At 31.0% G+C, this 23,997-nt stretch overlaps 2 protein-coding genes and 1 pseudogene across 2 annotated transcripts; 1 reads left to right on the forward strand and 2 right to left on the reverse strand.

The window, feature by feature from the left end:
- Positions 1 to 27: 27 nt before the first annotated feature.
- On the forward strand, positions 28 to 1,791 carry LOC108855809 (probable xyloglucan endotransglucosylase/hydrolase protein 7). The gene is given in 5 exon segments (XM_018629719.2): positions 28 to 347; positions 441 to 491; positions 494 to 540; positions 648 to 844; positions 1,202 to 1,791. Coding segments are annotated over 5 exon segments (936 nt in total). The 5' UTR covers positions 28 to 97; the 3' UTR covers positions 1,593 to 1,791.
- A 695-nt stretch (positions 1,792 to 2,486) lies between these two features.
- Positions 2,487 to 2,918, reverse strand: LOC108849903 (uncharacterized). The gene has a single exon (XM_018623510.1). The coding sequence runs from the start codon at positions 2,916 to 2,918 to the stop codon at positions 2,487 to 2,489; it is 432 nt and encodes a 143-aa protein (XP_018479012.1).
- Positions 2,919 to 12,990: 10,072 nt separating this feature from the next.
- Positions 12,991 to 14,504, reverse strand: LOC130501186 (homeobox-leucine zipper protein HAT22-like; annotated as a pseudogene).
- Between the last annotated feature and the right edge of the window lie 9,493 nt (positions 14,505 to 23,997).

Consider the following 23,997-nt stretch of genomic DNA (forward strand, 5'->3'; position numbering starts at 1 on the left):
CAGTGGCAAGCTGTACTGAAAAGCTAAGCTCTAAATGATACCTTCCTCTCAATAGAACAATAAGTATACGTACATTACCTAAATCCTCTCTATAAATATGGCTTCGATCAAACCCATCATCACAAGATTTTCACTAATATTCAACTACAAAGCAACAATGGTGGTGTCACTCTTCTCTGCAAGGAATGCTTTCTTTATAAGCTTATGCTTATTTGCAGCATTGTACCGGCCGGTTTTGACTAGACCAGCTAAGTTTGCGGATGACTTTAGGATCACGTGGTCCGATACTCATATCACTCAAATCGATGGAGGAAGAGCCATTCAGCTCAAGTTGGACCCTAGCTCAGGTACTTACATGCATCATATTCATTTCTATTCAAACCTAATTAATATATACTGTCAAATCCATTTTAAAAATATTTTGGTTAACATTGGTTTAGGATGTGGGTTCGCTTCGAAGAAGCAATATTTGTTTGGCCGCGTTAGCATGAAATTAAACTCATCCCGGGTGATTCCGCAGGAACAGTAGCTGCGTTCTATGTAATATATATATATAATATAATATATATACAAATATTTTAAGTTTATTACATTTTAAAAGCTTTGGTTATAATATAAATAAATCGATATATGTAATTATTATGCAGATGAATTCGGATACAGATTCTGTAAGAGATGAACTAGATTTTGAATTCTTGGGAAACCGAAGTGGACAACCTTACACTGTGCAAACTAACGTATTTGCTCATGGTAAAGGCGATAGAGAGCAAAGAGTGAACCTTTGGTTTGATCCTTCTCGTGAATTCCACGAATACGCCATTTCATGGAACCATCTCCGTATTGTGTAAGTCATATGTGGTTAACAATAACACTTGAGTTCTAAAAATCATTTTATCTGACTACTTATTAAAAGAAATGTCACATGTGGTTGATTTAACAGGAATAAATTAACCAATAATTTGGTACTACAATATTCGGTATTCCTGTCTTTTCATACTGCTACGATAGACATGATTGGTTGAATTATATTGTGTCGGCCACGGGCCATATAGTAAGAGAATGAAAGAGACAGCATATTTGTCTAGGGTACATTCATAAAGGTCCGATATATTTAAGAACAATTATTATTCAAATACATGGATCTGTTTGTTGCAATAAATTATATAAGATACAATATTCATTTAATATGTGGGGTGTGTAGGTTCTACGTAGACAATGTCCCCATTAGGGTTTATAAGAACAACGAGGCTAGGAAAGTACCATACCCGAGATTCCAACCAATGGGTGTATATTCCACATTATGGGAAGCCGATGATTGGGCAACACGTGGAGGAATAGAGAAAATCAATTGGTCGGGAGCTCCATTTTATGCGTACTACAAAGATTTTGATATAGAAGGATGTTCGGTTCCAGGACCAGCAGATTGTCCAACTAATCCAACGAATTGGTGGGAAGGCAATGCGTACCACCAATTGAGTCCAGTTGAGGCTCGAAGTTATAGATGGGTCCGAGTGAACCATATGATCTATGATTACTGTACCGACAGGTCTCGTTTTTCTGTTCCTCCCCCGGAATGCTCTGCCGGAATATGATCAAACAAACGTATAATGTCTTTAAAACAAGTTTAAATGCCAAGTGGTTCCACCAGCAACTTTGTAGTGTGATTAACCAGTCTTGTTGTACTTGTATGCTATGAACTACTCATAATCAATCTGGTTGTGGTCAAATGTTCATATATATCTCTCAAATTGTACTTTGTTTTCATTCTGCATTATATATTGATTTATATTATCGCGTGAAGAGAACCACGTTTGTTTGTAGGAAGGGTTATTTGGTTTTTTTGTTCGGTTTACCAAAAGTTGATCTGAACAAAAAAAAGTGACAAATGAATTTAACCGAAAAGAAAATCAAAGGAGTATTTACAATATAACAATTTTTTACATATTATATTTACATATTATATTTACTAGTTTTATTATTTTACGCTTGAAACTAAACTGCCTAGGGCTTTGGCAAAAAAAAAAAACTAAACTGCTTAGGGTTTTCAATCTTTTTCATGATGGGTTTTGTCTGCACTTGGGTCTAGGAGTTAACTTTCATCTTAATGGACCTCATCTTTCACATGATCATATTGGGCCCTGAGGCAATAAGATGCTAGTTTTTAGTTTTAGACATAAGGCTCGTCTTTTTTCTTTTTTTCTCAAATACTACTTTGCATTAACAAAAATGTTTTACAACTTATCTTGGGTCTAACTGGTGACCAAAGAATGAAGAGGAATAATGCATTCCTTAATGTTCCTAAGAAATTTTACCATTCATTAGGAATGGTCATTCCTTTTCATTCCTTCTCATTCCTTTTATTGTAGAGAATTAAAGAACAAAATTATTTCTCACTAAATTTGATATGGAATAACCGTTCCTCATTATTCCCATAATTTTATTCCCATCAATTATTTTCTTTTTTGTTCCTACTATTCCCAAGATGGTCACCAGTTAGACCCTTGGTCCTCTTCCACAAGGGATTTTATCCAAACTAGCATTACAGAGTACAATTTGGAAGCATTGTTATCTAAAGATATAGCTTCCTTTGCTACTCTATCTGCCACACGATTTCCTTCTCTGCATTTAAACACCACTTTGTAGTCCCTCCTTGATGCAAGAATTGCTGCTATATCTTGGGCGTATGAGTGTATCACTGGATTTAACCCCGTTTGGTTAGCTGCTTCCATTAGCTCCTTAGAATCTGTCTCAAAGCACACATTAGTAAAGTGCAGTCTAACCATTTGCATCATTGTCCATCTCATCGCTTCTGCTTCTACTTCCAAGAGGGACCTCAAGCTTGGTATCTTCCTCGCACCCATCCAACTCACAACCCCCATTGTGATCTCGTAGAACCCATCCCATACCGCAGTATTCATCCGTTTTTTTTTGCTAAATTGTAAATATCATTAATCAAAATGAAGGTTTGGTTACAATTGAATCGCAACCAGATTCTGCTTCACAGCCATTCTGAATCTTAAGAGCCGCAAAAAAGTTTAAAAAAACCCCCAAGACACAAGGAGATTAACTCAAAGCTTGCCAACAATGGTGAACTTGAGTTAATAAACATTTTAGAACATGAGACATCAAAATTAACTCCCCACCCAAGCGCTTCTAGATAGCTAACAAGGCCATCAAGAGAATAGCTAGAAGCAAGTTCAGTCAAGCTCTCACCGAAGTGGCTCGAGCAGGCATCGACGGAGACGGCTGGCTCCCGCTTTGGAGCTCCACAAGAGGAGGAAGAAGCTGACAAACGAGCCCAAGATAGCGCAGCAGACAACGAAAAAGTAGTCCTGAGACAACGCCACTAACAGTTAAGCACAAGTTACGGTCAAGCGTAGCCGGTAAATGCAGCTCCCCATCTGGCTACACGACACAAAAGATGCGGCGGAGACACAAGTAAACAAAGAGGTTATCTGTTGGAGCTTGGAAGAGGGAACATGAAGTACGGAAGGAGAATGAATCTCCTTGAAAGCAAGCGACCTAACCGACAAGAGAAGGCTTCTCCTTGGGAGCAGGGGACGCGGTCGCAGGGGTTGTCCTCAAACCCCTAGGAGTCGACATCAAGAGCAGCAAGGAGAGCCAATCGATCTCCGAAAGGCACACTATGGTTGACGGCTCATGACCTATGGAACAGAGGTTCTCTGAGCGGTGAAACCTTACCACTGCCGTACTCCAAAACGGAGATGAGAAGCTCTGACGAGACCTTGACAAACGAATCAGCTAGACGCACGGGTACAAGCCGGTGCCGATGAGCAGAGGCAGAGACAGCAACGCTCCACCATCCTTTCCGTTTTTCACCAGCTCCCATCAGTATTACATTTAAGTGAGCCTTGCCTGGGGGGGGGGGGTTAAGGGCTCGTCAAGAAATACAATAACGAGAAAATCAGATGGTCGATCTTTTTTGTTATTGTCGTCGAAAAAAAATTATTTATTTTACGCCGCCATACGCAACCTCTCAAAGCGTTTTTCCTCTTAATTCTCTCTCGTCGTTCAAAATCTATCATATAATAAAATACAAGATATGTATAGCATGTAAGTAAGTATAACTAACTAGTCCGGTCGGATAGGTCTTTTTAGGTTTTGAAAAAGGTTAGGGTTACTGGGTTAGTTTTGGTTTGGTCCATATATGAATATATGATGAACCATGCGAAGAGAGCTGGTGGAATTAATTAAGCCAGATCTGTCAAATCCAATACTTTATATAGCGTTAGCCGTGAAATTATGAGACTGAATCTGAGTTTTTTTTTCTGAATCTGAAAGTTAACTGGATCATATATATGAGATGTTATGTAACGCAGCCAACACCTCATATAACCGTATCAAATAAGCCCATCGACACAATTTTAGCGAAGAAGTTTCAAACAATTCTCTTTCGTTGATATTGATGGGCGGATAGGCAAATCCAATGATGAAGGTGGCAAAAGATGATGAATGTGATGAAGAAAATATGATTAGATGAGGTCAGCATGGGAAACAAGAGTGGCTACTAGTCTACAAAACATGGTTTGATTTGATCAAAAAGAAAGTCATGGAATAAATCAGCTAAAAGATAAGATTAATGGGGTCCGTTAAGGGATGGTCCAAATTTGTAACTCTACGTGACGAATAGATGAGTGGTGAGTGGTGTGACTGAGCTAATGCTTTTTCTTTGTGTTTCCTTTACATACAACTTGAAACTTCCCGGCTGTTTCTATCTTCATCAGATGTTTTTTTTTTGTTTTTCATCAGATTTTAGCGATAAGGAAATGAAAAGTGATGGTGTAATTTGATGTAACACAAACTATATTGCAACAGCTCATAACTATATTAAAGTTATGGCCACTACGTAAATTTGTAAAGATCTTTAGCTTTACCGTCTCTGTCTCTCTCCCTCTCTTTCTTTTGTTATTTTTCAAAATTCTTTATACTATTTCTTGTACAACATTGTCTATCTGAATCAAAAACTACTATATTCAAATATAAGTTTAGTCGAGAAAATGTGAGTTTATATGTACGGGTTGGATAACAAATATAATGGATTCTAAACTTATGAATTATGGTATATATATATATATGTTGTTTTAGGGTAATATCAAGTACCTAATTTGCAATCACCTTTAGCTATATTCAGACGGACAAATTACTGATAAATAATCTTTTCACAATGCCATCATCGTATAGAAAAACTGAAATAATTTGATATTCTCTCCTCATCCCCAGTTTATAAGTTTTGATTTATTTGTTGTTAGTCAGCTGGCCAAGTCTATCTGCAAAACAAGGTATATTACTTTTTTCTAAACATGGTATATTAAAAAGGATTTGTATATAATTATTTATTATAATGTTTTGTACTTCAAGTTTCATTAGTTAAAATTTATACGTATCTTCTAACTTTGAATGCATGTGAAAATACAATATTCTATTATAAGAATGTAATTATTAAAGGAACAACCACATATGGTCTTGACTCAAAAGGAGAATGTTTGATGTGTCAATTAGATTACTAAAGATAAAATGATTTGGCAAACTGCACGAACTCATGAGAACCACATGTTCTTTTCAAATTTTTGTCACATAAACGATTAACTAAATGCAATCTTTCACTAAATCTGTCAGTTCAAAAAAAAAATCTTTCACTAAATCTTGCAAGTTTTCTTTCTTTTAAACCGAAAGGTGTGTAGGTTATTTTCCAACCTAACTACGAGAGAGATATGTTATATTAAATTTTGATAACAATTTTGCAATTGATGTCAAAAAAAAACAATTTTGCAATTTTGAATGATATTATGTAGGAATGAAAAATTAAAAAAACTTTGATATATTAGAGATCATGTACGAAAGTATGTATACAAAATTTTAATATGTTTTAGCGCAAAGCAACAACAATCTAGAGAATCATAAATAGAATTGACAAAATCACATGGTTGTCCACATTTTATGCATCAATCACTTAAAAGGGGTCAAAGTTCTTTTAACATGATACATCATAAGTGAAGCAAAATGAGCATACACTACCATATATCTTGCTTTTTGACTAGATATATTATATGATATCGCATGCTATATATGAGCCGTATCTAGTAGTTCTACAATGTCCCAGCTATTTCTTTTTGTTAACTATCCATTTAACTAGATTAAATTGTAGTTAGACGAGTTGATTTTCGAAATAGCACCTCCGTCGATTCTTGTCTGATCTAATTCAATAGGCCCATTTTCTTCCGCGACAATGTCCCAATTATTTATCTAAACACTCCTTACAATGGTTTGAGTCCAGTAACAGCTAAAAAGTGACATAAAGATTAAAGAAACCAAAGTTTGTACAAGAACAAAAAAGAAAAGAAACTAGAAGAGCTATTATTGTTGACAAAAGGATTTGTTTATAATATGACTAGCTTAAAGCTCCAAAATATGTAACTACCGTCGACGACTATTGTTTTAGATGCACGGACACCAGAAAAGAAATATTTAAGAGAAGTAATAACTAATAGAATTATATTGTTTAAAATTTATACTTATATACGAAGGTCTAAGAAATCAAATCATGATATTTAGCTATTTCCTTACCTTTTTATACAAAACAATTACATCAAAAGTCATATGCTACTTTTGTTACCTGTATGATATATATTTAAAGCTAAGTGAAATTATTCGGCGTTATCTACCAACCTTTAACAAACACGCGCAATGGTGCGTCTCAGAACGTGTTGAGCAACCAATGTTGATTAGCTTAAAAGCTTTAAGCCTATTATTGACCGTATATAACTAAGCCACCTTTTAAATAGTAGTATATCATTGTTGGTGTAAAATAGTAGTATAACATATACTGTTGTGTTAGCATTTCAATCTTGCTTAATATAAATGTTCCATTATATTTAATTCAGATTGTTAAAACTAAGACAATTTTTTTTGTTATATTTGTAAGAATTATATTACACAAACCAAAGTTCTTTCAATTCATGTGTAAAAACTTTAAAACAACATTTAATTTGAGATTTGTTCAAAAAAAAAACATTTAATTTGAGATGAAGAAATATAAAACTAAGGGGTTTGAAATGGACTGACAATAATAATAGTAGAAAACTTGCATAAGCCCACCATTAGCTAAGATTCTGCTAGATTGTAATCAAAATCAAATTAAATATTTGATTAATTAAATTACGAAGTATAAAGCAAACATATATATATATATATACACACACTATTATATTGATAATGGTAAGATAACGCGTATAAAGGTTATCTATGACATGAAGATTTGTTATGCTAGCTTATGTTTGTTGCAATATCACTTTTGCAAACGGATTATCATTCAAGAAATTAAAAAATATGATTTATTTTCGAGTCTTCTACCAAAATCATACTAGTGATTAAAAAATAGTAGTACGATTTAAAAATGAAAAGTCGGGAACAATATATCGACAAACCGACAATTTAACCAGCAATCGACACATGTCTTTTGCTATTCTTAATACAGTAATTACGTTCGTACGTGGACCGTAAAGCAAATCTATCAATCATTAAAAGAACCAACCCCAAATTAGTCACTTTCATAACTATAATATTATTATCATGCGATACTAATTTTTTTTGGGCAAACATGCGATACTAATTTTAAGATCAAATATTATAAGTAGAATCGAATAGTACCATATTTTTCAGATTTATGATTTGCTTTGTATTTTACGAATATCTAATTTTCAATTTGCTTTGCTTCCAAAAATAGAGATATCTGAAAAATATATAGATATTTGCGAGTATTCATGAATATATACAGATATTTTATTTACTTTGTTCAATATAAATAAATTTACAACACATTATACAATTCTTTTCTTATAAGATAAACTAAAATTAATGAAACTAAGTATTTTATGAATTTTGAAAACTAACAAAAAAATCTTATAAAATAAATTACAATTACATCGTATAGTTGATATGCTTCATGTTTACAAAATAAGTTTAGATTATTTTCAAAATAACTTCTTAAAAATAATTATCAATTTAAACCAATATACAAGATACTAAATCCCATAAAATAATACTTTTATAAAAAGCATATTCAAAAACATTTGCTATTTATATTATATTACTGAATATATGATTGTCTAAAGTAGAGATAATTACATATGATTTTTTAGTAAAGATCCAATGTATAACATATGCTTGTAAGCAATACGAAATCATCCAATAGTAAATTTTATAGATACATCAACAATAAGATGCAACTATAATTATTTGTATTATTCTATACATCATTGTAAGTACTCAAAAGTCTCTTTCAAAAGACAAACATTTTGTATATATTGGTTATACCTAACTTAAAAATATTTTAATTGTGATTTAAAAAAATGATTGTTGTTTTTAATTTCTCAAGTATTTTCAATCAGAAAATTAAATATTTAAATATTATATGCATATTTTTGTTCCACAACTAATTATTGACTGCACAAATTTATGGTTAAAATGTTTAACTATTAAAAAAGTTGACGGAACCGTTATTTTCTGTTTTCAAATTTTGCAAAGTCAACTACTGGATAAAAAATAATTATACGGGAATAATATTTGAGTATTAAAACTGCTGATTTCAAATTCTTGAGGAATAAAATATCCATTTTGCCCATATACATATCTATCTTATTAAAACAGAAACATTCTGTTGGACCTAACATTTATTTTGTAAGTTTTTAAATTAAATACATATTTATACTTTATAGTTAAACCTATATTAAATCACTAATGTTCCTTTTTTATACTACTATCCATGTTTCCAAACAATATACCTATTTCTTTATACTATTATCAGTGTTTCCAAACAATATATTTTATATACTACTATCAATGTTTCCAAACAATACAATAACGAATCTTAATTATTTTATATCCATCATTTTTTCTTTAAAATTTTGTAGAAACGTCATAATTCATAAATTACAAAATAATGAACTTTAAAATTTGGATTATAAGATTACAAATTATGAAACTATTGCAATTTCAATCAAATTAGATTACATATCGGTCATCTATCAGTTCAATCGGTTAGTCTCGGGTTTTAGTGATTTTTTAATATGAATATTTTAAAAAACTAAATTGAATTGTTAGATCTCTGGATTAACCGGTATAATCACAATCAGGTTGAATTTAAAAACAGTGATTTAAATACAAAAATATTTTAAATACACACTCTTTAAAAGTTAACAAAATATTTGTTAAGTTATTAGTGAAATTTTTCATCGTAAAATATTCCGCGCTTCCAAAGCGCGGATCAAGATCTAGTTTATTTATAAAACTGGATTTTTTCTTGTACGAGCTTTTAGATTCCGAACTTTACATTATTAAAAACAATATTGAGGAAAAAACATATAGACAAGAAAAGTACCATAGAGTAAAATTAGATTTGGATTTAAATGTTGCTTATGATAATAATGAATAATCTAATCACTATAAAGGGAAAACGAGAAAGTAGAAACTTAAAGAGAATGAATCCATAAAAATAGATCTAAGGCTTCGAATGGTAAAAGCAGTTCAAGCAGTGCAGATCAAGCAGATCGTGCAGATCAAGCGGAACAAGTGCAGTTCAAGCGGATTATGCAGGAGAGATGCAAATCAAGTAGAATAAGTAATTTTAAAAGTTATGAATGGTAAAAGCAGTTCAAAAATGTAGATCATACATTTAAACAATAAAAAATTACACTAAAATATCAAAACAAATAATATATAACATTATCCGCAATATTGTCTCTAATGTTAAGTGTGTTTAACAACAGTTATTATATTATACATGTTTAAGACTTTTTATAAATATTTTAATTATATATATATGCATAACATGAAAATATAATTTATATAGCATAATTATTAATATATTTATAAGAACAACTAACATATTTATGATAAAACTAAATTTATAAGAAACAGTTTCATTATTTTATTTCAATATTCATGTTTATAATACAGATCATATTAATTTATAAATGATTAATATGGAAATAATATATATAGTACTATTTTAAAAAAAAATATACTCACATATATATATATATATATATATATAATTTATTTATTTATGATTCTTAAATAACAAGAAAAAAAGAATAAGGCACAACACAGCACCACAAAAAAAACACAGAGACATCACTCTACAACAACTTTTTAAAATTTACGACACTTTTAAATTAAATATATTATATTTATAATAATTAATATATACTTTATAAATAACAAAAGAGAATAAAGAGAAATAAAAAGAAATAAAGAGAAACCACAAAATATCACCAGATTTCTTTATTTTTTATCAGTGTAATACTTGTAAGCTTTTCAGTTATATATAATAAATAAATAATTGTGAATTAATTCAGTTTAAAAAAATTATTTATTAGATAAAAAGGGCAGAAAAATGTATAGCCTCAAAAATTGGATGGGTTGAACTGCATGCAGTTGAACTGCCTTTTTGCAGAAAAAGACAAAATATTAACATATGTGCAGGTCTCCTGCATATTATTTTTGAATTTTTTTAAAAAATGTGAATGGCAATGCAAAAGCAGTTCTCCTGCCTAAGTGTATGAACTGCCATTGTCCTGCCCTCCCATTCACACTCTTAAGCTTTCAAGAATGTCGTCGATTCCCCCGGAAAGTCATCTCATCATTAAATGGTCCACCACCTTAATTTCAGGGTCACCAATCTTATGATTTTCATGTGGACTCTCTCGTCGTCTCACTTGCCATCATCACGCATGTTTATAGTCCCCTATACTATTCTATACGCAAAACATTTTACTATTAATTTCGTTACTAGAAGAAAAGCAATAAAATAATTTACACCTCCTTTTCCAAATAACAGAAGTATTAGTTCCGGTGAAATCATGAAAAACATACAGTCCATATTACTTCTGCAGATCAGTCTCAACCACATCTCTTTCTACTTGGACCTCTTTTTTAAGACAACCAATGTATTTTTTTTTTTGAATATATGTTAAATTAGACAACCAATATATATTACTCTCCCATTTCAAATTAGATATCGTTTTAGAGCAAAACTTTTGTTTCAAAATAAGTGTTGTTTTATGATTTCAATGTAAATTTATTGATTTTTTTATTCTAAGCTATTTTTCTATCGATTGAAATCTGGTTATGTGTATTGGTAATGATATTATTATCTAGTAAATATATAAATCCAAATGTTTTATTAGTCTGTGAGTCGAAATATAGAATGACATGTAAAATGAAACGGATTGAGTAATGATTTTGTTAATGTTAGTGGAATCAGCTTTTTAGATGTACGGAATATCATGCAGCACATACGACAACTGAGAAACTAGCATTTCGTCGCGATGATACTAGTATTAATTACGATAAGATGTATGTGATTGTGGTTTGATGAATTGAAAGATTGGTATTAAATCTATTGTTTGCTAAAACAATCCACCCATAATGGTATTTATGAGCTTAGTAAACTGCATCTTCTGCATGTACGTTTGAAATTGGAAGATTCATGAATATGATACGTATATATGATAATACGAGTTCATGCATCAAGTAATTAATTACTTTATGAATATCTCTCGCTATCATTTTCATATATATATATATATATATATATATAATAATATATATATATATATATATATATATATATATATATATATATATGTTAGTAAATACAGTATGTCTCCTTTTCATGTATTTATTAAACAAAATGAGTATACGTGTATAATAAATATAGGGATACTATGAAGTATGAAAAGTCATACTATAATTTTTTTTTAAAAAAAAGTCATACTATAATTAATCAACATATCTGTAACATGGTCATGAGAAGAAAATATGAAGAGAAAATCACGTGAAACATGTCCCACCTTACCCCTTAAAGACAGAGCATCTCACTACTTCAAATCTTCAAGAACATTTATTTCAAATTTATTATGAATTATTTATTTCCAGTTATTTTCGTAAAATAATATGTACTTGCAATTCTTTTCTTTGCTAGTAAGCGTTGTGATTCGAGTCTGGTATTTTTTTTATTGTTGTTATTGATGGATAATATTTGATTACATATGTGAACACGTTCTGCATTGGGTGCTAATTTGTCAGTATCATAGTAGTTTAAGCTATCTGTATAAATGATTTATTATTGTTATTATGGATGAACAAATTAAAAAGGTATGAATTTTAAGGAGGTGTGTCGAAACAAATTATGGATGAACAAATTAAAAAGGTATGAATTTTAAGGAGGTGTGTCGAAACACGTGAGCTAACCTCTTACCCCCACACCCTTTATCTCCCTCACTTAAAATCATTCACACCCATCAAATGATTTTTCAATGTTTGTTGCGTTGGATAATCTAAAAATATAAAATCATTTTATTCGGAACTAAATTTTTATAATTGTGTAACTTTTTTAAATAAAACGATTATTCCGTTTCGAAAAACAAGATTTGATTTAGATTATAATAAAATATATTAATTTACATGGAATTGTTTGGCTTAGTGGATTAAAAATCTTCTTCAACTTCTTTTCTTTCACTACCTTCGCCCTCTCTAAGTTTTCAGTTTCGTCGATCAATCTATTTACTTATAAATTGTGGTGTTATTTCTTGGTGTAATTTTTATCGATTGAATATATTTCCATTCTTAGTTTCTACGGTTGAAAATAAAACTACGTTTGCTCCATGCCTCATTTCGATGAACGACTAGTCAAGAATAATTGATTTTTTAGAAACTTTGTAATAATAAAATCGTTGTGGATACTTTTACAAATATATACACGATCTTCCTGTTAATAGAATCAATCTAAGAACGCTTAGACAACCTTTGAAAAGAAAGAAGCAAAGCGATGAGTTTTGTAGTATACGTCATTTTAAGTGTGAACCAAAACTATAACCTATATCTATTTTAACAAGCTTAGGATATAAAATATAATAAATTAATTTTATATTGAAGTGAATAAATAATCATTTGGTAAGGCGTAATAAGTCACTGAAAGTTGCACAAATTTTATTATATTATTCATTTTTACAAGCAAAATTATATTATAACACTAATACATTTGAAGAAAATAACAAAAGAAGAGATGGATTAGTAAGTACTAGTATAATTACAAACTATAAATTTCTTCATCAACCAACAATCCCACCGAAAAATAAAGTGGGATCGTTGAAGAGTCTTGTCTATAAAGACTATTCCCCAATATTCCCCAAATTTTAACTCAGGACTTTTTCCGGATTTAACTTCTAACTAATTCCTAATTGGATGTGGAAAAACAAATTAATTAATAGGTAATTAACAAGCTGCAGAAGGACTAGTGAAAGGGTTGTAGAAACGAGGCTTTGTGACGATGGAGAAAGCTCCCTTCGCCGTTCCTTCATCAACCTCAACCGTACCTCCGCCTCCTCCAGCACCAGCACCACCACCGCCGAGTCTCTCACAAGAAGGGCACATCGTTAAAGTCGCCGCCGGCATATGCATGTAGAAAGGTTGGGACATCTTTAAAAGCCTTCAGATCCTGAAGCTCTTTTTTGAAGCCTTCTATTCTCATCCGTTAAAGTATCACAACATTTCTTCAAAATCTCACAATCCACTTCTGTTTGCTTTAGTTTGTCCTGCCCAATTTTAAAAAGTCATTATAAGAATAAAATGAAATACACATGGACCAAAAAATTCTTAAAATTTAATCAATTTAATTTACCTAGCTCTCCTGTTTTGGAACCACACTTCAACTTGCCTAGGCCTTAGATTCAGCTGTCTCGCAAGAGCTTGTTTTTGCTTCTGTGAATATTTAAATAATATTAATTACGATATGATCAACGTAAATAAGAACATATTAACGAACGGAAATAATTAACTATATCATACGGGATTAAGAGTGCTGTGTTGTTTGAAGCTCTCTTCAAGAAGAGCGGATTGTTGTTTAGTGAGTCTAAGCTTTTTTACGAGCACTAACACCTTCTTCGTCTTCATGATCATCAATCACTCTCGAACACACCACTCTCTCCGTCGTCTCCCCCGCCTCTTCTTCGCCGCAGATATCTCTTTCTCTCTTTACCCTTCCGCTCGAGAAAGAGGAGATTCCGCTATGAGACGAAGTCTGCCGACAAACTTGGCTCCCAGCGCCGGCAACGGTCATCTCAACCGTCTTGGTCATGTAACTCTCACCGGAGAGGCTTAGGGTCAACGACGGATCGAGATGGTGATCCACGGTTGCGGAAGTTTTCTTGATGGCAGGATTGTAAATATGAGGCGTTATTGAGAGTCCTAAACCAAGAACAAGACCCGTGTTGCATGAATCATCAAGACCCATCTGAAAAAGACAAAGATGATCTTCGAATCTCTTCTTATAATTAAAGCTACAAAACTTAAGAGTAACAACGATAAGAAAAAAAAGTTTTTGTTTGTTGAGAAATGCTTTTGGTGAAGTGTGGAAAGATAATTGGGACGAAATGAAGCGAAGCGGCTTCTTCTTAAGAAGGAGAGAGAATTAGTTTTTTTTTGGGTTTTTGTATTAATTTTTTATGGGTGGGTGGGTGGGTGGGGTGGCTAATAATTAGAATTTTATCAAAGGATCGAGTTTATTTATGCGTAGGATTATTTTGTATTTTTCAAAAACAAATGTGGTTAATTAATCAAATAGTGATGCCACAGTTCTCTCGCCTTTTTATTTTTTCAGTTACAATTTACAAAGGTTGACCAGATGAGCACCCCACTGGCAACTATTCTCCCCACTTCAAAAATTCCTATATTGATATTTATCGTATTCAATGTCATATTTATTTCTTTTGGGGGGTAAAAATGTTAGATTTATCATATTTTCTTACAAACATGCTTTAAAAATATCTATCATTTTAACATGAAAATTTCAGATTAATGTATAGATGAACTTTCGATATATTTATTTAATATATTATAAATTAAATACTTCATTGTTCGTTTCAATCCGAAAATTATAATTTTAAAGAATATTGTCTAATACATTTTTTTGAACTTAGTAATGGAATTTAGTATTTTTCAAAAATATTAATATTTAATTATAAAAGAAAATATAAAATTTTGTTATTTTATCAATGAAAAAAGCAAACTATCTCTATTTTAAAGACAAAAACAGAAGTGAATTATGGTAAATTTACTTCTAAATGCTATTATAAAAACAAATATAAAAATGATTAGAGATGCTCTAATACATGTCAACCTCTAAAACTTTTATTTGTCGGTCCAATCATCTATATTATTATGAACTCCAGTATCATTTTATTTCCTCCATAAAAACTTTTTAAAAAATTGTTTTCAAAGATATATGTTTTAGTTTCTATATAATTTCTATTAGTTAATAGTGGTGGGTTGTATAATATTTTAAATTTTTACTTTTAAAGTATTACTAGTTTAAACAAAAAAATTAGTGAATGCAAAAATGATACATTTAGACATACATTTTAAAAAGGAAGTATTTTTCATTTTCCATATTCTCCCTTTTCTAACAGGGAGGTCATTTACAAATATCAAATATGTTACTGTTTGACATAAAGAAAAATAGAAACCTAATAATAAATGAAAGAAAAAGATACAATACATGCATTTCTTTTGCATCTCCAAATACACTTATTATTATTATTATTATTATTATTATTATTATTATTATTAATAATAATAATAATAATAATAATAATACTGCTTATGCAATTACACATTGTTTAAGTGTTAATTTGATTTGTTACCCTGGATATCTACAAATTCTAATAAAGTCGTAATGCAACTACTTGCACATGGAACCTCTATCTTCCATCCCCACCTTCAATAATCGATACACATTCTTTTCAAAGATTCAGTGTTCTCTGACAAATTATATTTGAATTATTTATTTGAGTGAAGATATTCTCGTAATATACCACCGAAAATTTTGATACAATTAATTATTTCAATATTTTAATTCCTATAATGAGTATTGCTTTATATTTAAAAATCACTTATTAAGTTACGCATATAGAAATTGTCTACTATATATTACAATCTAAATCACATATTGTTTTTAGAAAAAAAATGAAACTAATTGTGAAACAAATAAACAGAAAATAATATTTTCTTCGTTTTATATTGAGAGTCGTCATACAACAAAAAAATTGTTACAAATAAATATAACTTTATAATTTTAAAGAAAATTTTATTAATTTTACTTTTAAATATTTTAGTTAGTTCAAATATAGTCAGATATATAGGAAATAATGTTTTTATTTATAAGATATACTACAAATTTTTTTTTTTTTTTGTGTATACAAATCTTAAACGAAAATTAAGATAAAACATACTAATAAGTATATACCGTCGAGACAAATGATAACACACGTACACATGGAGACATTAATAGTGATTAGAAGAGTGATTAAGAGGAATTTAAATAAGAGACCACATTTATTGTCTACCACTCCATGCTTTGCTTGAAGAAGGCAGATATGGGTAACATGTCAGCTTGCCTACCAATCTTCAACCTCCTCACATTACACAATATTGGCCTTTTAATTTATTTTAGTTTCTTCTAATTTTTGTAATCATTTAGTTTGGATTTTGGATTGTGATCTCCACTATCTTTTTTTTTAGGTTGGTTCTCTTGATCTGGCCAAATTGAGTTGGGACTTAATTATCCAATGATTTCTACCTATTTGTATGTCCACCGTGTTTAAAAAATTAATATGCTGTTATTATACAATTTCAAAACCATTATTTTGAACAGACAAATAGTTCGTGGAATAAAAACTATCATACGTTGTTTTATTATATCAATAAAGACATCGTCTCCATCTTTTTCATCATCTCTATTTACATGTCTCTGTAGAGTTATCTAGAGAGACCGAGGCTTGGCTTGGCTTAATTTACATCACGTCGTATTTTTAAACAATATAACAACTTATAGGAAGGATTTTTTTGTAGTTGATAGATATAAAATGGAGGAAAATTTTGTATAATCAAGTGACCCTGTAATCAATCGGTGAGATGGCTATTCTATCGGTAAATATTTAAAGCTATAGATCGATTTTTACTTGACGTTTTTCATCTAGCTTATAAGATTAACGCGGTTCAAGTACTTGCAGTGCAAGACACCCTGTTAAGCTATATAGAATATATAGATGTATGACTATGAAGAGAAGCGATGGAATTAAGGAGAAAATTGATAATAATGGTGGTGGTGTAATGTGATTCGTCAATCAGAATTAATCAAAGATGAAGGAAATTAACGTGGAACGTTTCATTGGATTTGGTTTTATTTGTTTTTGCAGCACTATGTGAAGTTAGGTCACCCATAATGTACAATTAATTTAAGTGTGACCGCGAAGGAAAACTGGATAAAATCACAATTCGGTTAGATACGCTTATGTTGGTTAATTTGTCTGCACCATCGCCTTTTATCCCTTTGTGGATTATGTAAACCATTAGAAACTAGTTTTTTTTTTTTTTTTGAGAAAACCATTGGAAATTAGAATTCTAGTTTCTTGAATTCGTTAATATGTTTAATACTTATCATTTTGCTGATGTCTTTTGACCAAACGAATTCATGGCTTATCCACAGGGTCAGTTTTGTCGTTTAGAAATTGGAACAAAATAATCGAAGCTTTAGGATACGCTGAGAAATGGTTGATAAAAAGGACCGAAAATGATTTATATTGCATACAAATGAATAGAATAAAACTTAATATAAATTTATTATAAAAAAATAATAGTACTTGCTTATCGTGGTATCGGTCCCCGACGGCCAGACCAGTCTCCTAAGGGGAAAGGTAGGGTAAACTCACTAACACGTCGGCAGCTGAGTACTTAATACTAATTAATTAGTCCTAGTGTTGTGTTTAAGACTCGAGGCGTCGACATTGAAAAAGTCATGACTCATGATTAGAAGGATCCAAAATACTAAGGCCCATAAAGCCTGTTTTTTTTTTTTTCTCATGCAATTTTAATAGAAAGCTTCAGTTCAAAAAAAAATATCTATTTTATCAACAAATACACCCAATATTACATTTTTCAAAGCAAATACGAGAAGACGAGCTACTAATCGAATTGACCCGATAAATAATACTCCCTCTGTTTTTTAAAGATAGATGTTTTAGAAAAATAAATTGTTTTACAAAAATGTATTTTTTATGTTTCTTATACAAAAATTGCAAATTTCAATAAAATTGATTGAATTTATTGAAAGACTATTGGTTAAAATGCATTGGAATTTGATAATTTCTAAAAATGATCTATAGTTATGTGTTTTTTAATATGTGTGAAAACATCAAAACATACATCTTTAAAAAACAGAGGGAGTATAATGATCTAGGGCCGATCTCGCATTAACAATACGTCATAATTATTTATGTTTTTGTCTCATTTTCCCCCGAATTTTAAATGTTATCGCTTTTTCTTATATGGTATGTTCCATGACGCATAATCAAATAAAAACACAATCACATTACATTACATGACAAAAGGTAAAAATGTGAAAAGGTCACATTCAAAGATAACATTTTTATTGTAACCAAACATTCAAAGATAACATTTTACTGTATTTCTAACTCTATGGAAGATAGCGTTGATTGATAATCTTGCAAGATGAAATACTTTTATCCTAAATTATATACTTCAAAAATAAAAAAATTTGAGAAGAAATATTTTTTTTCATCAAGACTGGTTAATTTTTTTCCAGATATACTAATACATGGTAGCTGGTTATGCATAGTCATAGAGGAAATTTTAAGAACTATAGGTAGATTTCATTTATTTAAAATGCAGGAATTTGTCTGAATTAATTTTAAGTAATATGATTAAATAAAAATATTGACAGGAATATAGATAGACATTGACTTATGAAAAGGGTGGGGGAAACTAAACCAATAAAAGAATGTGAAAAGAGGGAGATAATAAAGACAAAAGTTTAAAAATATATCATATTGTAAGAAAAGTATTGTACATACTAAACAAATATTTTAAATGACGGTGTGACCCCAACATGTAACACCTTTTCAGATGGGTTAGATGATTGGAATACAATTGAAATAGTAGGTTTGGATTAATCAAACCTCAACGACAAAAAACAACGAACCTCGTCCACAACCACAAGACTAACAAATAAAAATGTATAATATACTCTGATTGATAATAAATACAAAAAGTTTTAATAAGAAAATTGGAATAAAAATGTATAATATTCTTTTTGTTACGCCGCTCTTTGACGATAAAACCTAGAAGAAGAAAGAAGTCGCCGTCCGTTCGCCTGCTGCTCCGGTGGTTGGTGGATCTCACCGCCGCCGGGAGCGGTCCCGTCGTATCTGTCTTTAGTCCCTTTCGGTGTCAATCACAAGCTTCTGACATCATCTGTTCACTGTGGATTCAGATCTGAGTTTAGGGTAAGTGATGGTTGGTTCATGCTTGCCTTTGTTCGGATGGAGAACGGTATAAGGCTGGATGGCTTCGGTGCGGTTGCGATGGGTAGACCCTGTCTCCGGTGAAGCTCTATAGTTGTATACTTTCTGGTTTCTCCCGTTTCTGGCCATAAAGTTGGTGTTGAGCTTCGGTTGATCTTTTAATTTAAGTCTTAGGTCTGTTGTGGGGCTTCTGATGTTTTTGAAAGGCTTTGTTGTGAGAGCGTGTGTCTGTGTTTCTATCGGATTGATTGGGAGGTCTCGCTAGGCTCGTAATAATTTTCTGGTGCGCGGTGGCAGTTTAAGCCGGCTCTGATGTGGGATAGTAATTCTTTCATCGATCGCTCTGATGTGGGATGGTAATTCTTTCATCGATCCTGGTGTGTCGGTTTCCAGTTGGTCAGTGATGGTGCGCTATGCTAGTTTCTCCAGCTCGGCCCTTTCGTTTATGCATCAAAAGCCTTCTTTGCTCTGCTTTTATATCTTCGTGGTCCTAGTTCTAATATGTGAATCAGATTTCTTAAGCGCCTGGGAGTTTGTATGGTCTTACGGCAAGTGTGGAGGGTGTCTTCTCTCGGAGCTGCGGTTAGGTTCTTCTTTGTGGTCTTCGGGTTGAAACCCTCTTCCTTGGAGCGTATGGTGACTCTTTGCAGTTGTCTTTCGTCTCGCCGTTTTACCTCGGTCTTTCGTTTATGATTCAGTGGGTGAAGTGCCAGTGTTGTGAAGTTGTGCTGTCCCTTGATCTGCAACCGACGGGTTCTTCCGGATTACTTGGTAAGGGACTGTGGAGCTTATGCTCAATCGCGTGAGGTCTTGGAGTAGTCGATAGCCAAACCTGTATCTTCGTTGGCTGCTCGGGTTGGAATTTGATGGTTCTTGGCTTCTTTGAGGTGAAGCAAAGGTAAGTGTGGTGTTTGTTCGTGGTTCCTCCTTCAACCCCAATAATATGGGCTTGCTACGCTTTTTCGATCAATCCTACTTCAAGTGCTGGTTGCTTCTCCTTTCTCGATTGTATTATTGGTTCTCCTTTGGCGCTTAGCTATCTTGTTCCTGTTAGTTTAAGCTAGTTTGTTGTGGTAAGTGTCTGCTTCAGTCTTTGTTTCCGGGTAGTAACTTGTATCTACGCCGGCTTATGGTTTCAGAAAGGTAGTATACCTTTGCTGACTTTGTGTGTAAGTTCATGCTTGAATCTTCTATTAATCTAATAGATGACAAAAAAAAAAAAAGATTAGGAGAGAAATTAAAGTGGTGGTTCTCATGTCATCAACACTTAGGTACCATTCATCATGCGATCCTTCACAGACTTATCCACACGACATGTGAAAGAAAGAAACAAAGACCAATTATGAAACTCGAAAACAGTATAATTGTCTGTTAGGTTCGACACGTGTCAGTTTCCAACATGTGGGTCCCTTCAATGATTTGGTGTATGATGTAGAATCTAATTCCGATTCAGCCCCGCATTACGGCTGTATATTTTTTTTGTTTATTTAGTTCATGAAAAAAGTGAAGAAGCATACAGATACTTAGGATTTAGGAGCAGTTTTGTTATTAGTTAAATTGGTTTGTACATATTTGACCTGATTTATTTGGTTCTATTCCTATAAACTATATTATATATAACAAACAAATCTTTAATAAATATATAATTTTAGTATATGGTGTGTTTTAGTAGGTCTGCTTTTATCTGTTTTGTTCGACTTTAAAATTTATCAGAAAATAATAATTAAATAAATTTGTCTAGTTCAACTTAATTGAGGAAAACTAAAAAATATTTAAATATATAAGATATCATCTGAATATTTTTTAAATCATAATTAATTATATTGGTAAAATATTAATATAAATTATTTTAATAACTAAATTAATTATTGTTTGTTAAAGCAACATATCCCCTATATATTATTTTAGGAGCACTCAAAATAAATAACCTTCACTTGATGTGTGATTTACATGAATATCATTTCCTATGTGACAGCCTCACAAGCACTCTCACACTTATTTTAAATCAAGCCTTAGCTTACTAGAATTATTATATATTATGTCATTGATATATTTCAACCTACATAACTAAATTGACGTACTAATTTGTCCAAGAACAAAAAATTGTTCTCGACTTTTGTATTGTTCCTCTAAATTAATGGCCGAATTGATGGTAATTAATGATATTTAATATTTGGAAAATTAATGGAATAGATATTAATTGCATTGTTCCTCTGATTTCTCGACATCTTAAATGAAAATAATAAGTGTAAATTGATTTTATATCTTAAATGGAAATTTTGTTTGTAACTGATTAAATGAAATTTCTTTATACAAACATTCAATGATTTTTTCCTATTTTAGTCACAAAATTAATGTGAGATTAAGTATTAATTACTATTAAGAAAATCTGATTTATATCTGAATATATTTCTCATAAATAACTTATGTATTCATTTATTCACTATATAAAATATCCATTAATTTAAAATTCGCAGCCCAAATACATATACATTTTTCTTCGTTTTAAATATATATGTAAAACCAAATTATATTTTTTCATATTTACAATTAGATAAAATAAATATTTTAAAAAATTTATCTCATCCTACGCATAGCGCAGGTCACCACCTAGTTAGTAGTATTACTATTGTATGAAAAAAACAAAAAAAAAGAGTAAAAATGAACAATAAAGATGTAACAATATCAAAAATAAATGTATCACTCGTCTAAAAGCGTAAAAAACATATGTCCTAAGTTTCTGATTTGGTTTGTCAGATAAAATAGTTAGTGAAAAATTAAGTAAACATATATATATATAAAAGGTCTGAATGGTAACAACATGAATTGCGGTTCAACCGCTGAGCAGGTGTGATTCGTTACCATTTGAGCAGTGGCGGACCCAGGATTAGTTTTTACCTGGGTCAAACCATGAAAAAAAAGTTTAAAGTGTCAACTGTGGGATTTGAAATCTGGGTTTAGGGGTGTCATCTAGAGCATTTTACCAACAAACCCAGTGATATTTCCTTGTTCATCCATACAAAACTAAGATTTATCCATATTTAAGGTGTGTCATGTGACGGAAAAAGTGCCTATTTCGACATGAACTTTACGCGTCGTGCCTATTCCTTCACGAACTTTGTAGTAGTGCATATTCCACACTGAACTAAACAATTTTTTTAAAATACTATATGAACTTTATGCGTCGTGTCTATTCCTTCACGAACTTTATAGTAGTGCGTATTTTACACTGAACTAAACAAAAATAAAAAAATACTACATAGACTCTCAAAATCGTGCTTATTTTAATATTGAGTGTTAAATGTGTTAGTCATCCGTTAATTTATCAAAACAATGTTATTTTGTATAAATTTTGTGAAATTAAAAATTAAAAATAAAATATACGTTCAAAATCGTGCTTATATATATTGACTGTCAAAGGTAATAGTCATCATTGAATTTATCAAAAAAACTATTTTGGATGCATTTTATGAAATCATCCGTCCTTTTTTAATTTTTTCAATTTTACAAAAAAATCGGTCCAAAATGATGTTTTGATAAATTAATGTATGAGTAACACCTTTCACTTGTTGACAAAGAAAGACTAACACCTTTGACGGTCAAAATATATATATATATATATATATATATATATATAATCACGATTTTGAGTGTCAAAAGTGTTATTATTTTTTTGTCAGCAAATCAAAGGTGTTAATCATATATATATATGTACATTAACCGTCAAAAATATTAGTATTTTTCTGTTTAGAAAATCAAAAGTGTTAGTCATACATTAATTTATCAAAATAACGGATGACTAACACTTTTAACCATCAATATATAAATGAAAATACCGTTAAAAGTGTTAGTCATACATTAATTTATCAAAACAATATCATTTTGGATAGATTTTGTAAAATTAAAAATGACGAATAATTTCATAGAATTTAACCAAAATAAAGTCTTTTGGTAAATTAAAGGATGAATATTACATTTGACAGTAAATATTTCAAATATATATAAGCACGATTTTAAGAGTAAATTTTATTTTGATTTTAGTTTCACAAAATTTATTCAAAATGACGTTATTTTGATAAATTAACGGATGATTAACATATTTAATGTTCAATATTGAAATAAGCACGATTTTGAGAGTCTATGTAGTATTTTTTTTTATTTTTGTTTAGTTCAATGTGAAATACGCACTACTATAAAGTTCGTGAAGGAATAGACACTACGCATAAAGTTCATATAGTATTTTAAAAAATTTGTTTAGTTCAGTGTGAAATACGCACTACTACAAAGTTCGTGAAGGAATAGGCACGACGCGTAAAGTTCACGTTGAAATAGGCATTTTTTCCGTCATGTGACACCCTTTCTTCTCAAGTGGGTCCGCCACTGCATTTGAGGCCATAGATGTGGGGGCATAGAGTTCTGGTTTCTAGACAATCATTTCGTATAGCAAACGAGGGACGCAAATAGATAGAAGGATTGTCTAATCCTTTTTTTGTCACCTCCCCGGCTCTACGGCCGGCCAACCAGACATGTTGCTTTTCGTGTCATTGCTTTGTTTTTATTTTTAATTTCTATCTATTGTCCTTTTCTTTTGATATAA

The sequence above is a fragment of the Raphanus sativus genome, unplaced genomic scaffold (assembly GCF_000801105.2).
Source record: "Raphanus sativus cultivar WK10039 unplaced genomic scaffold, ASM80110v3 Scaffold0113, whole genome shotgun sequence".
In the NCBI taxonomy this organism is placed as follows: Eukaryota; Viridiplantae; Streptophyta; class Magnoliopsida; order Brassicales; family Brassicaceae; genus Raphanus; species Raphanus sativus.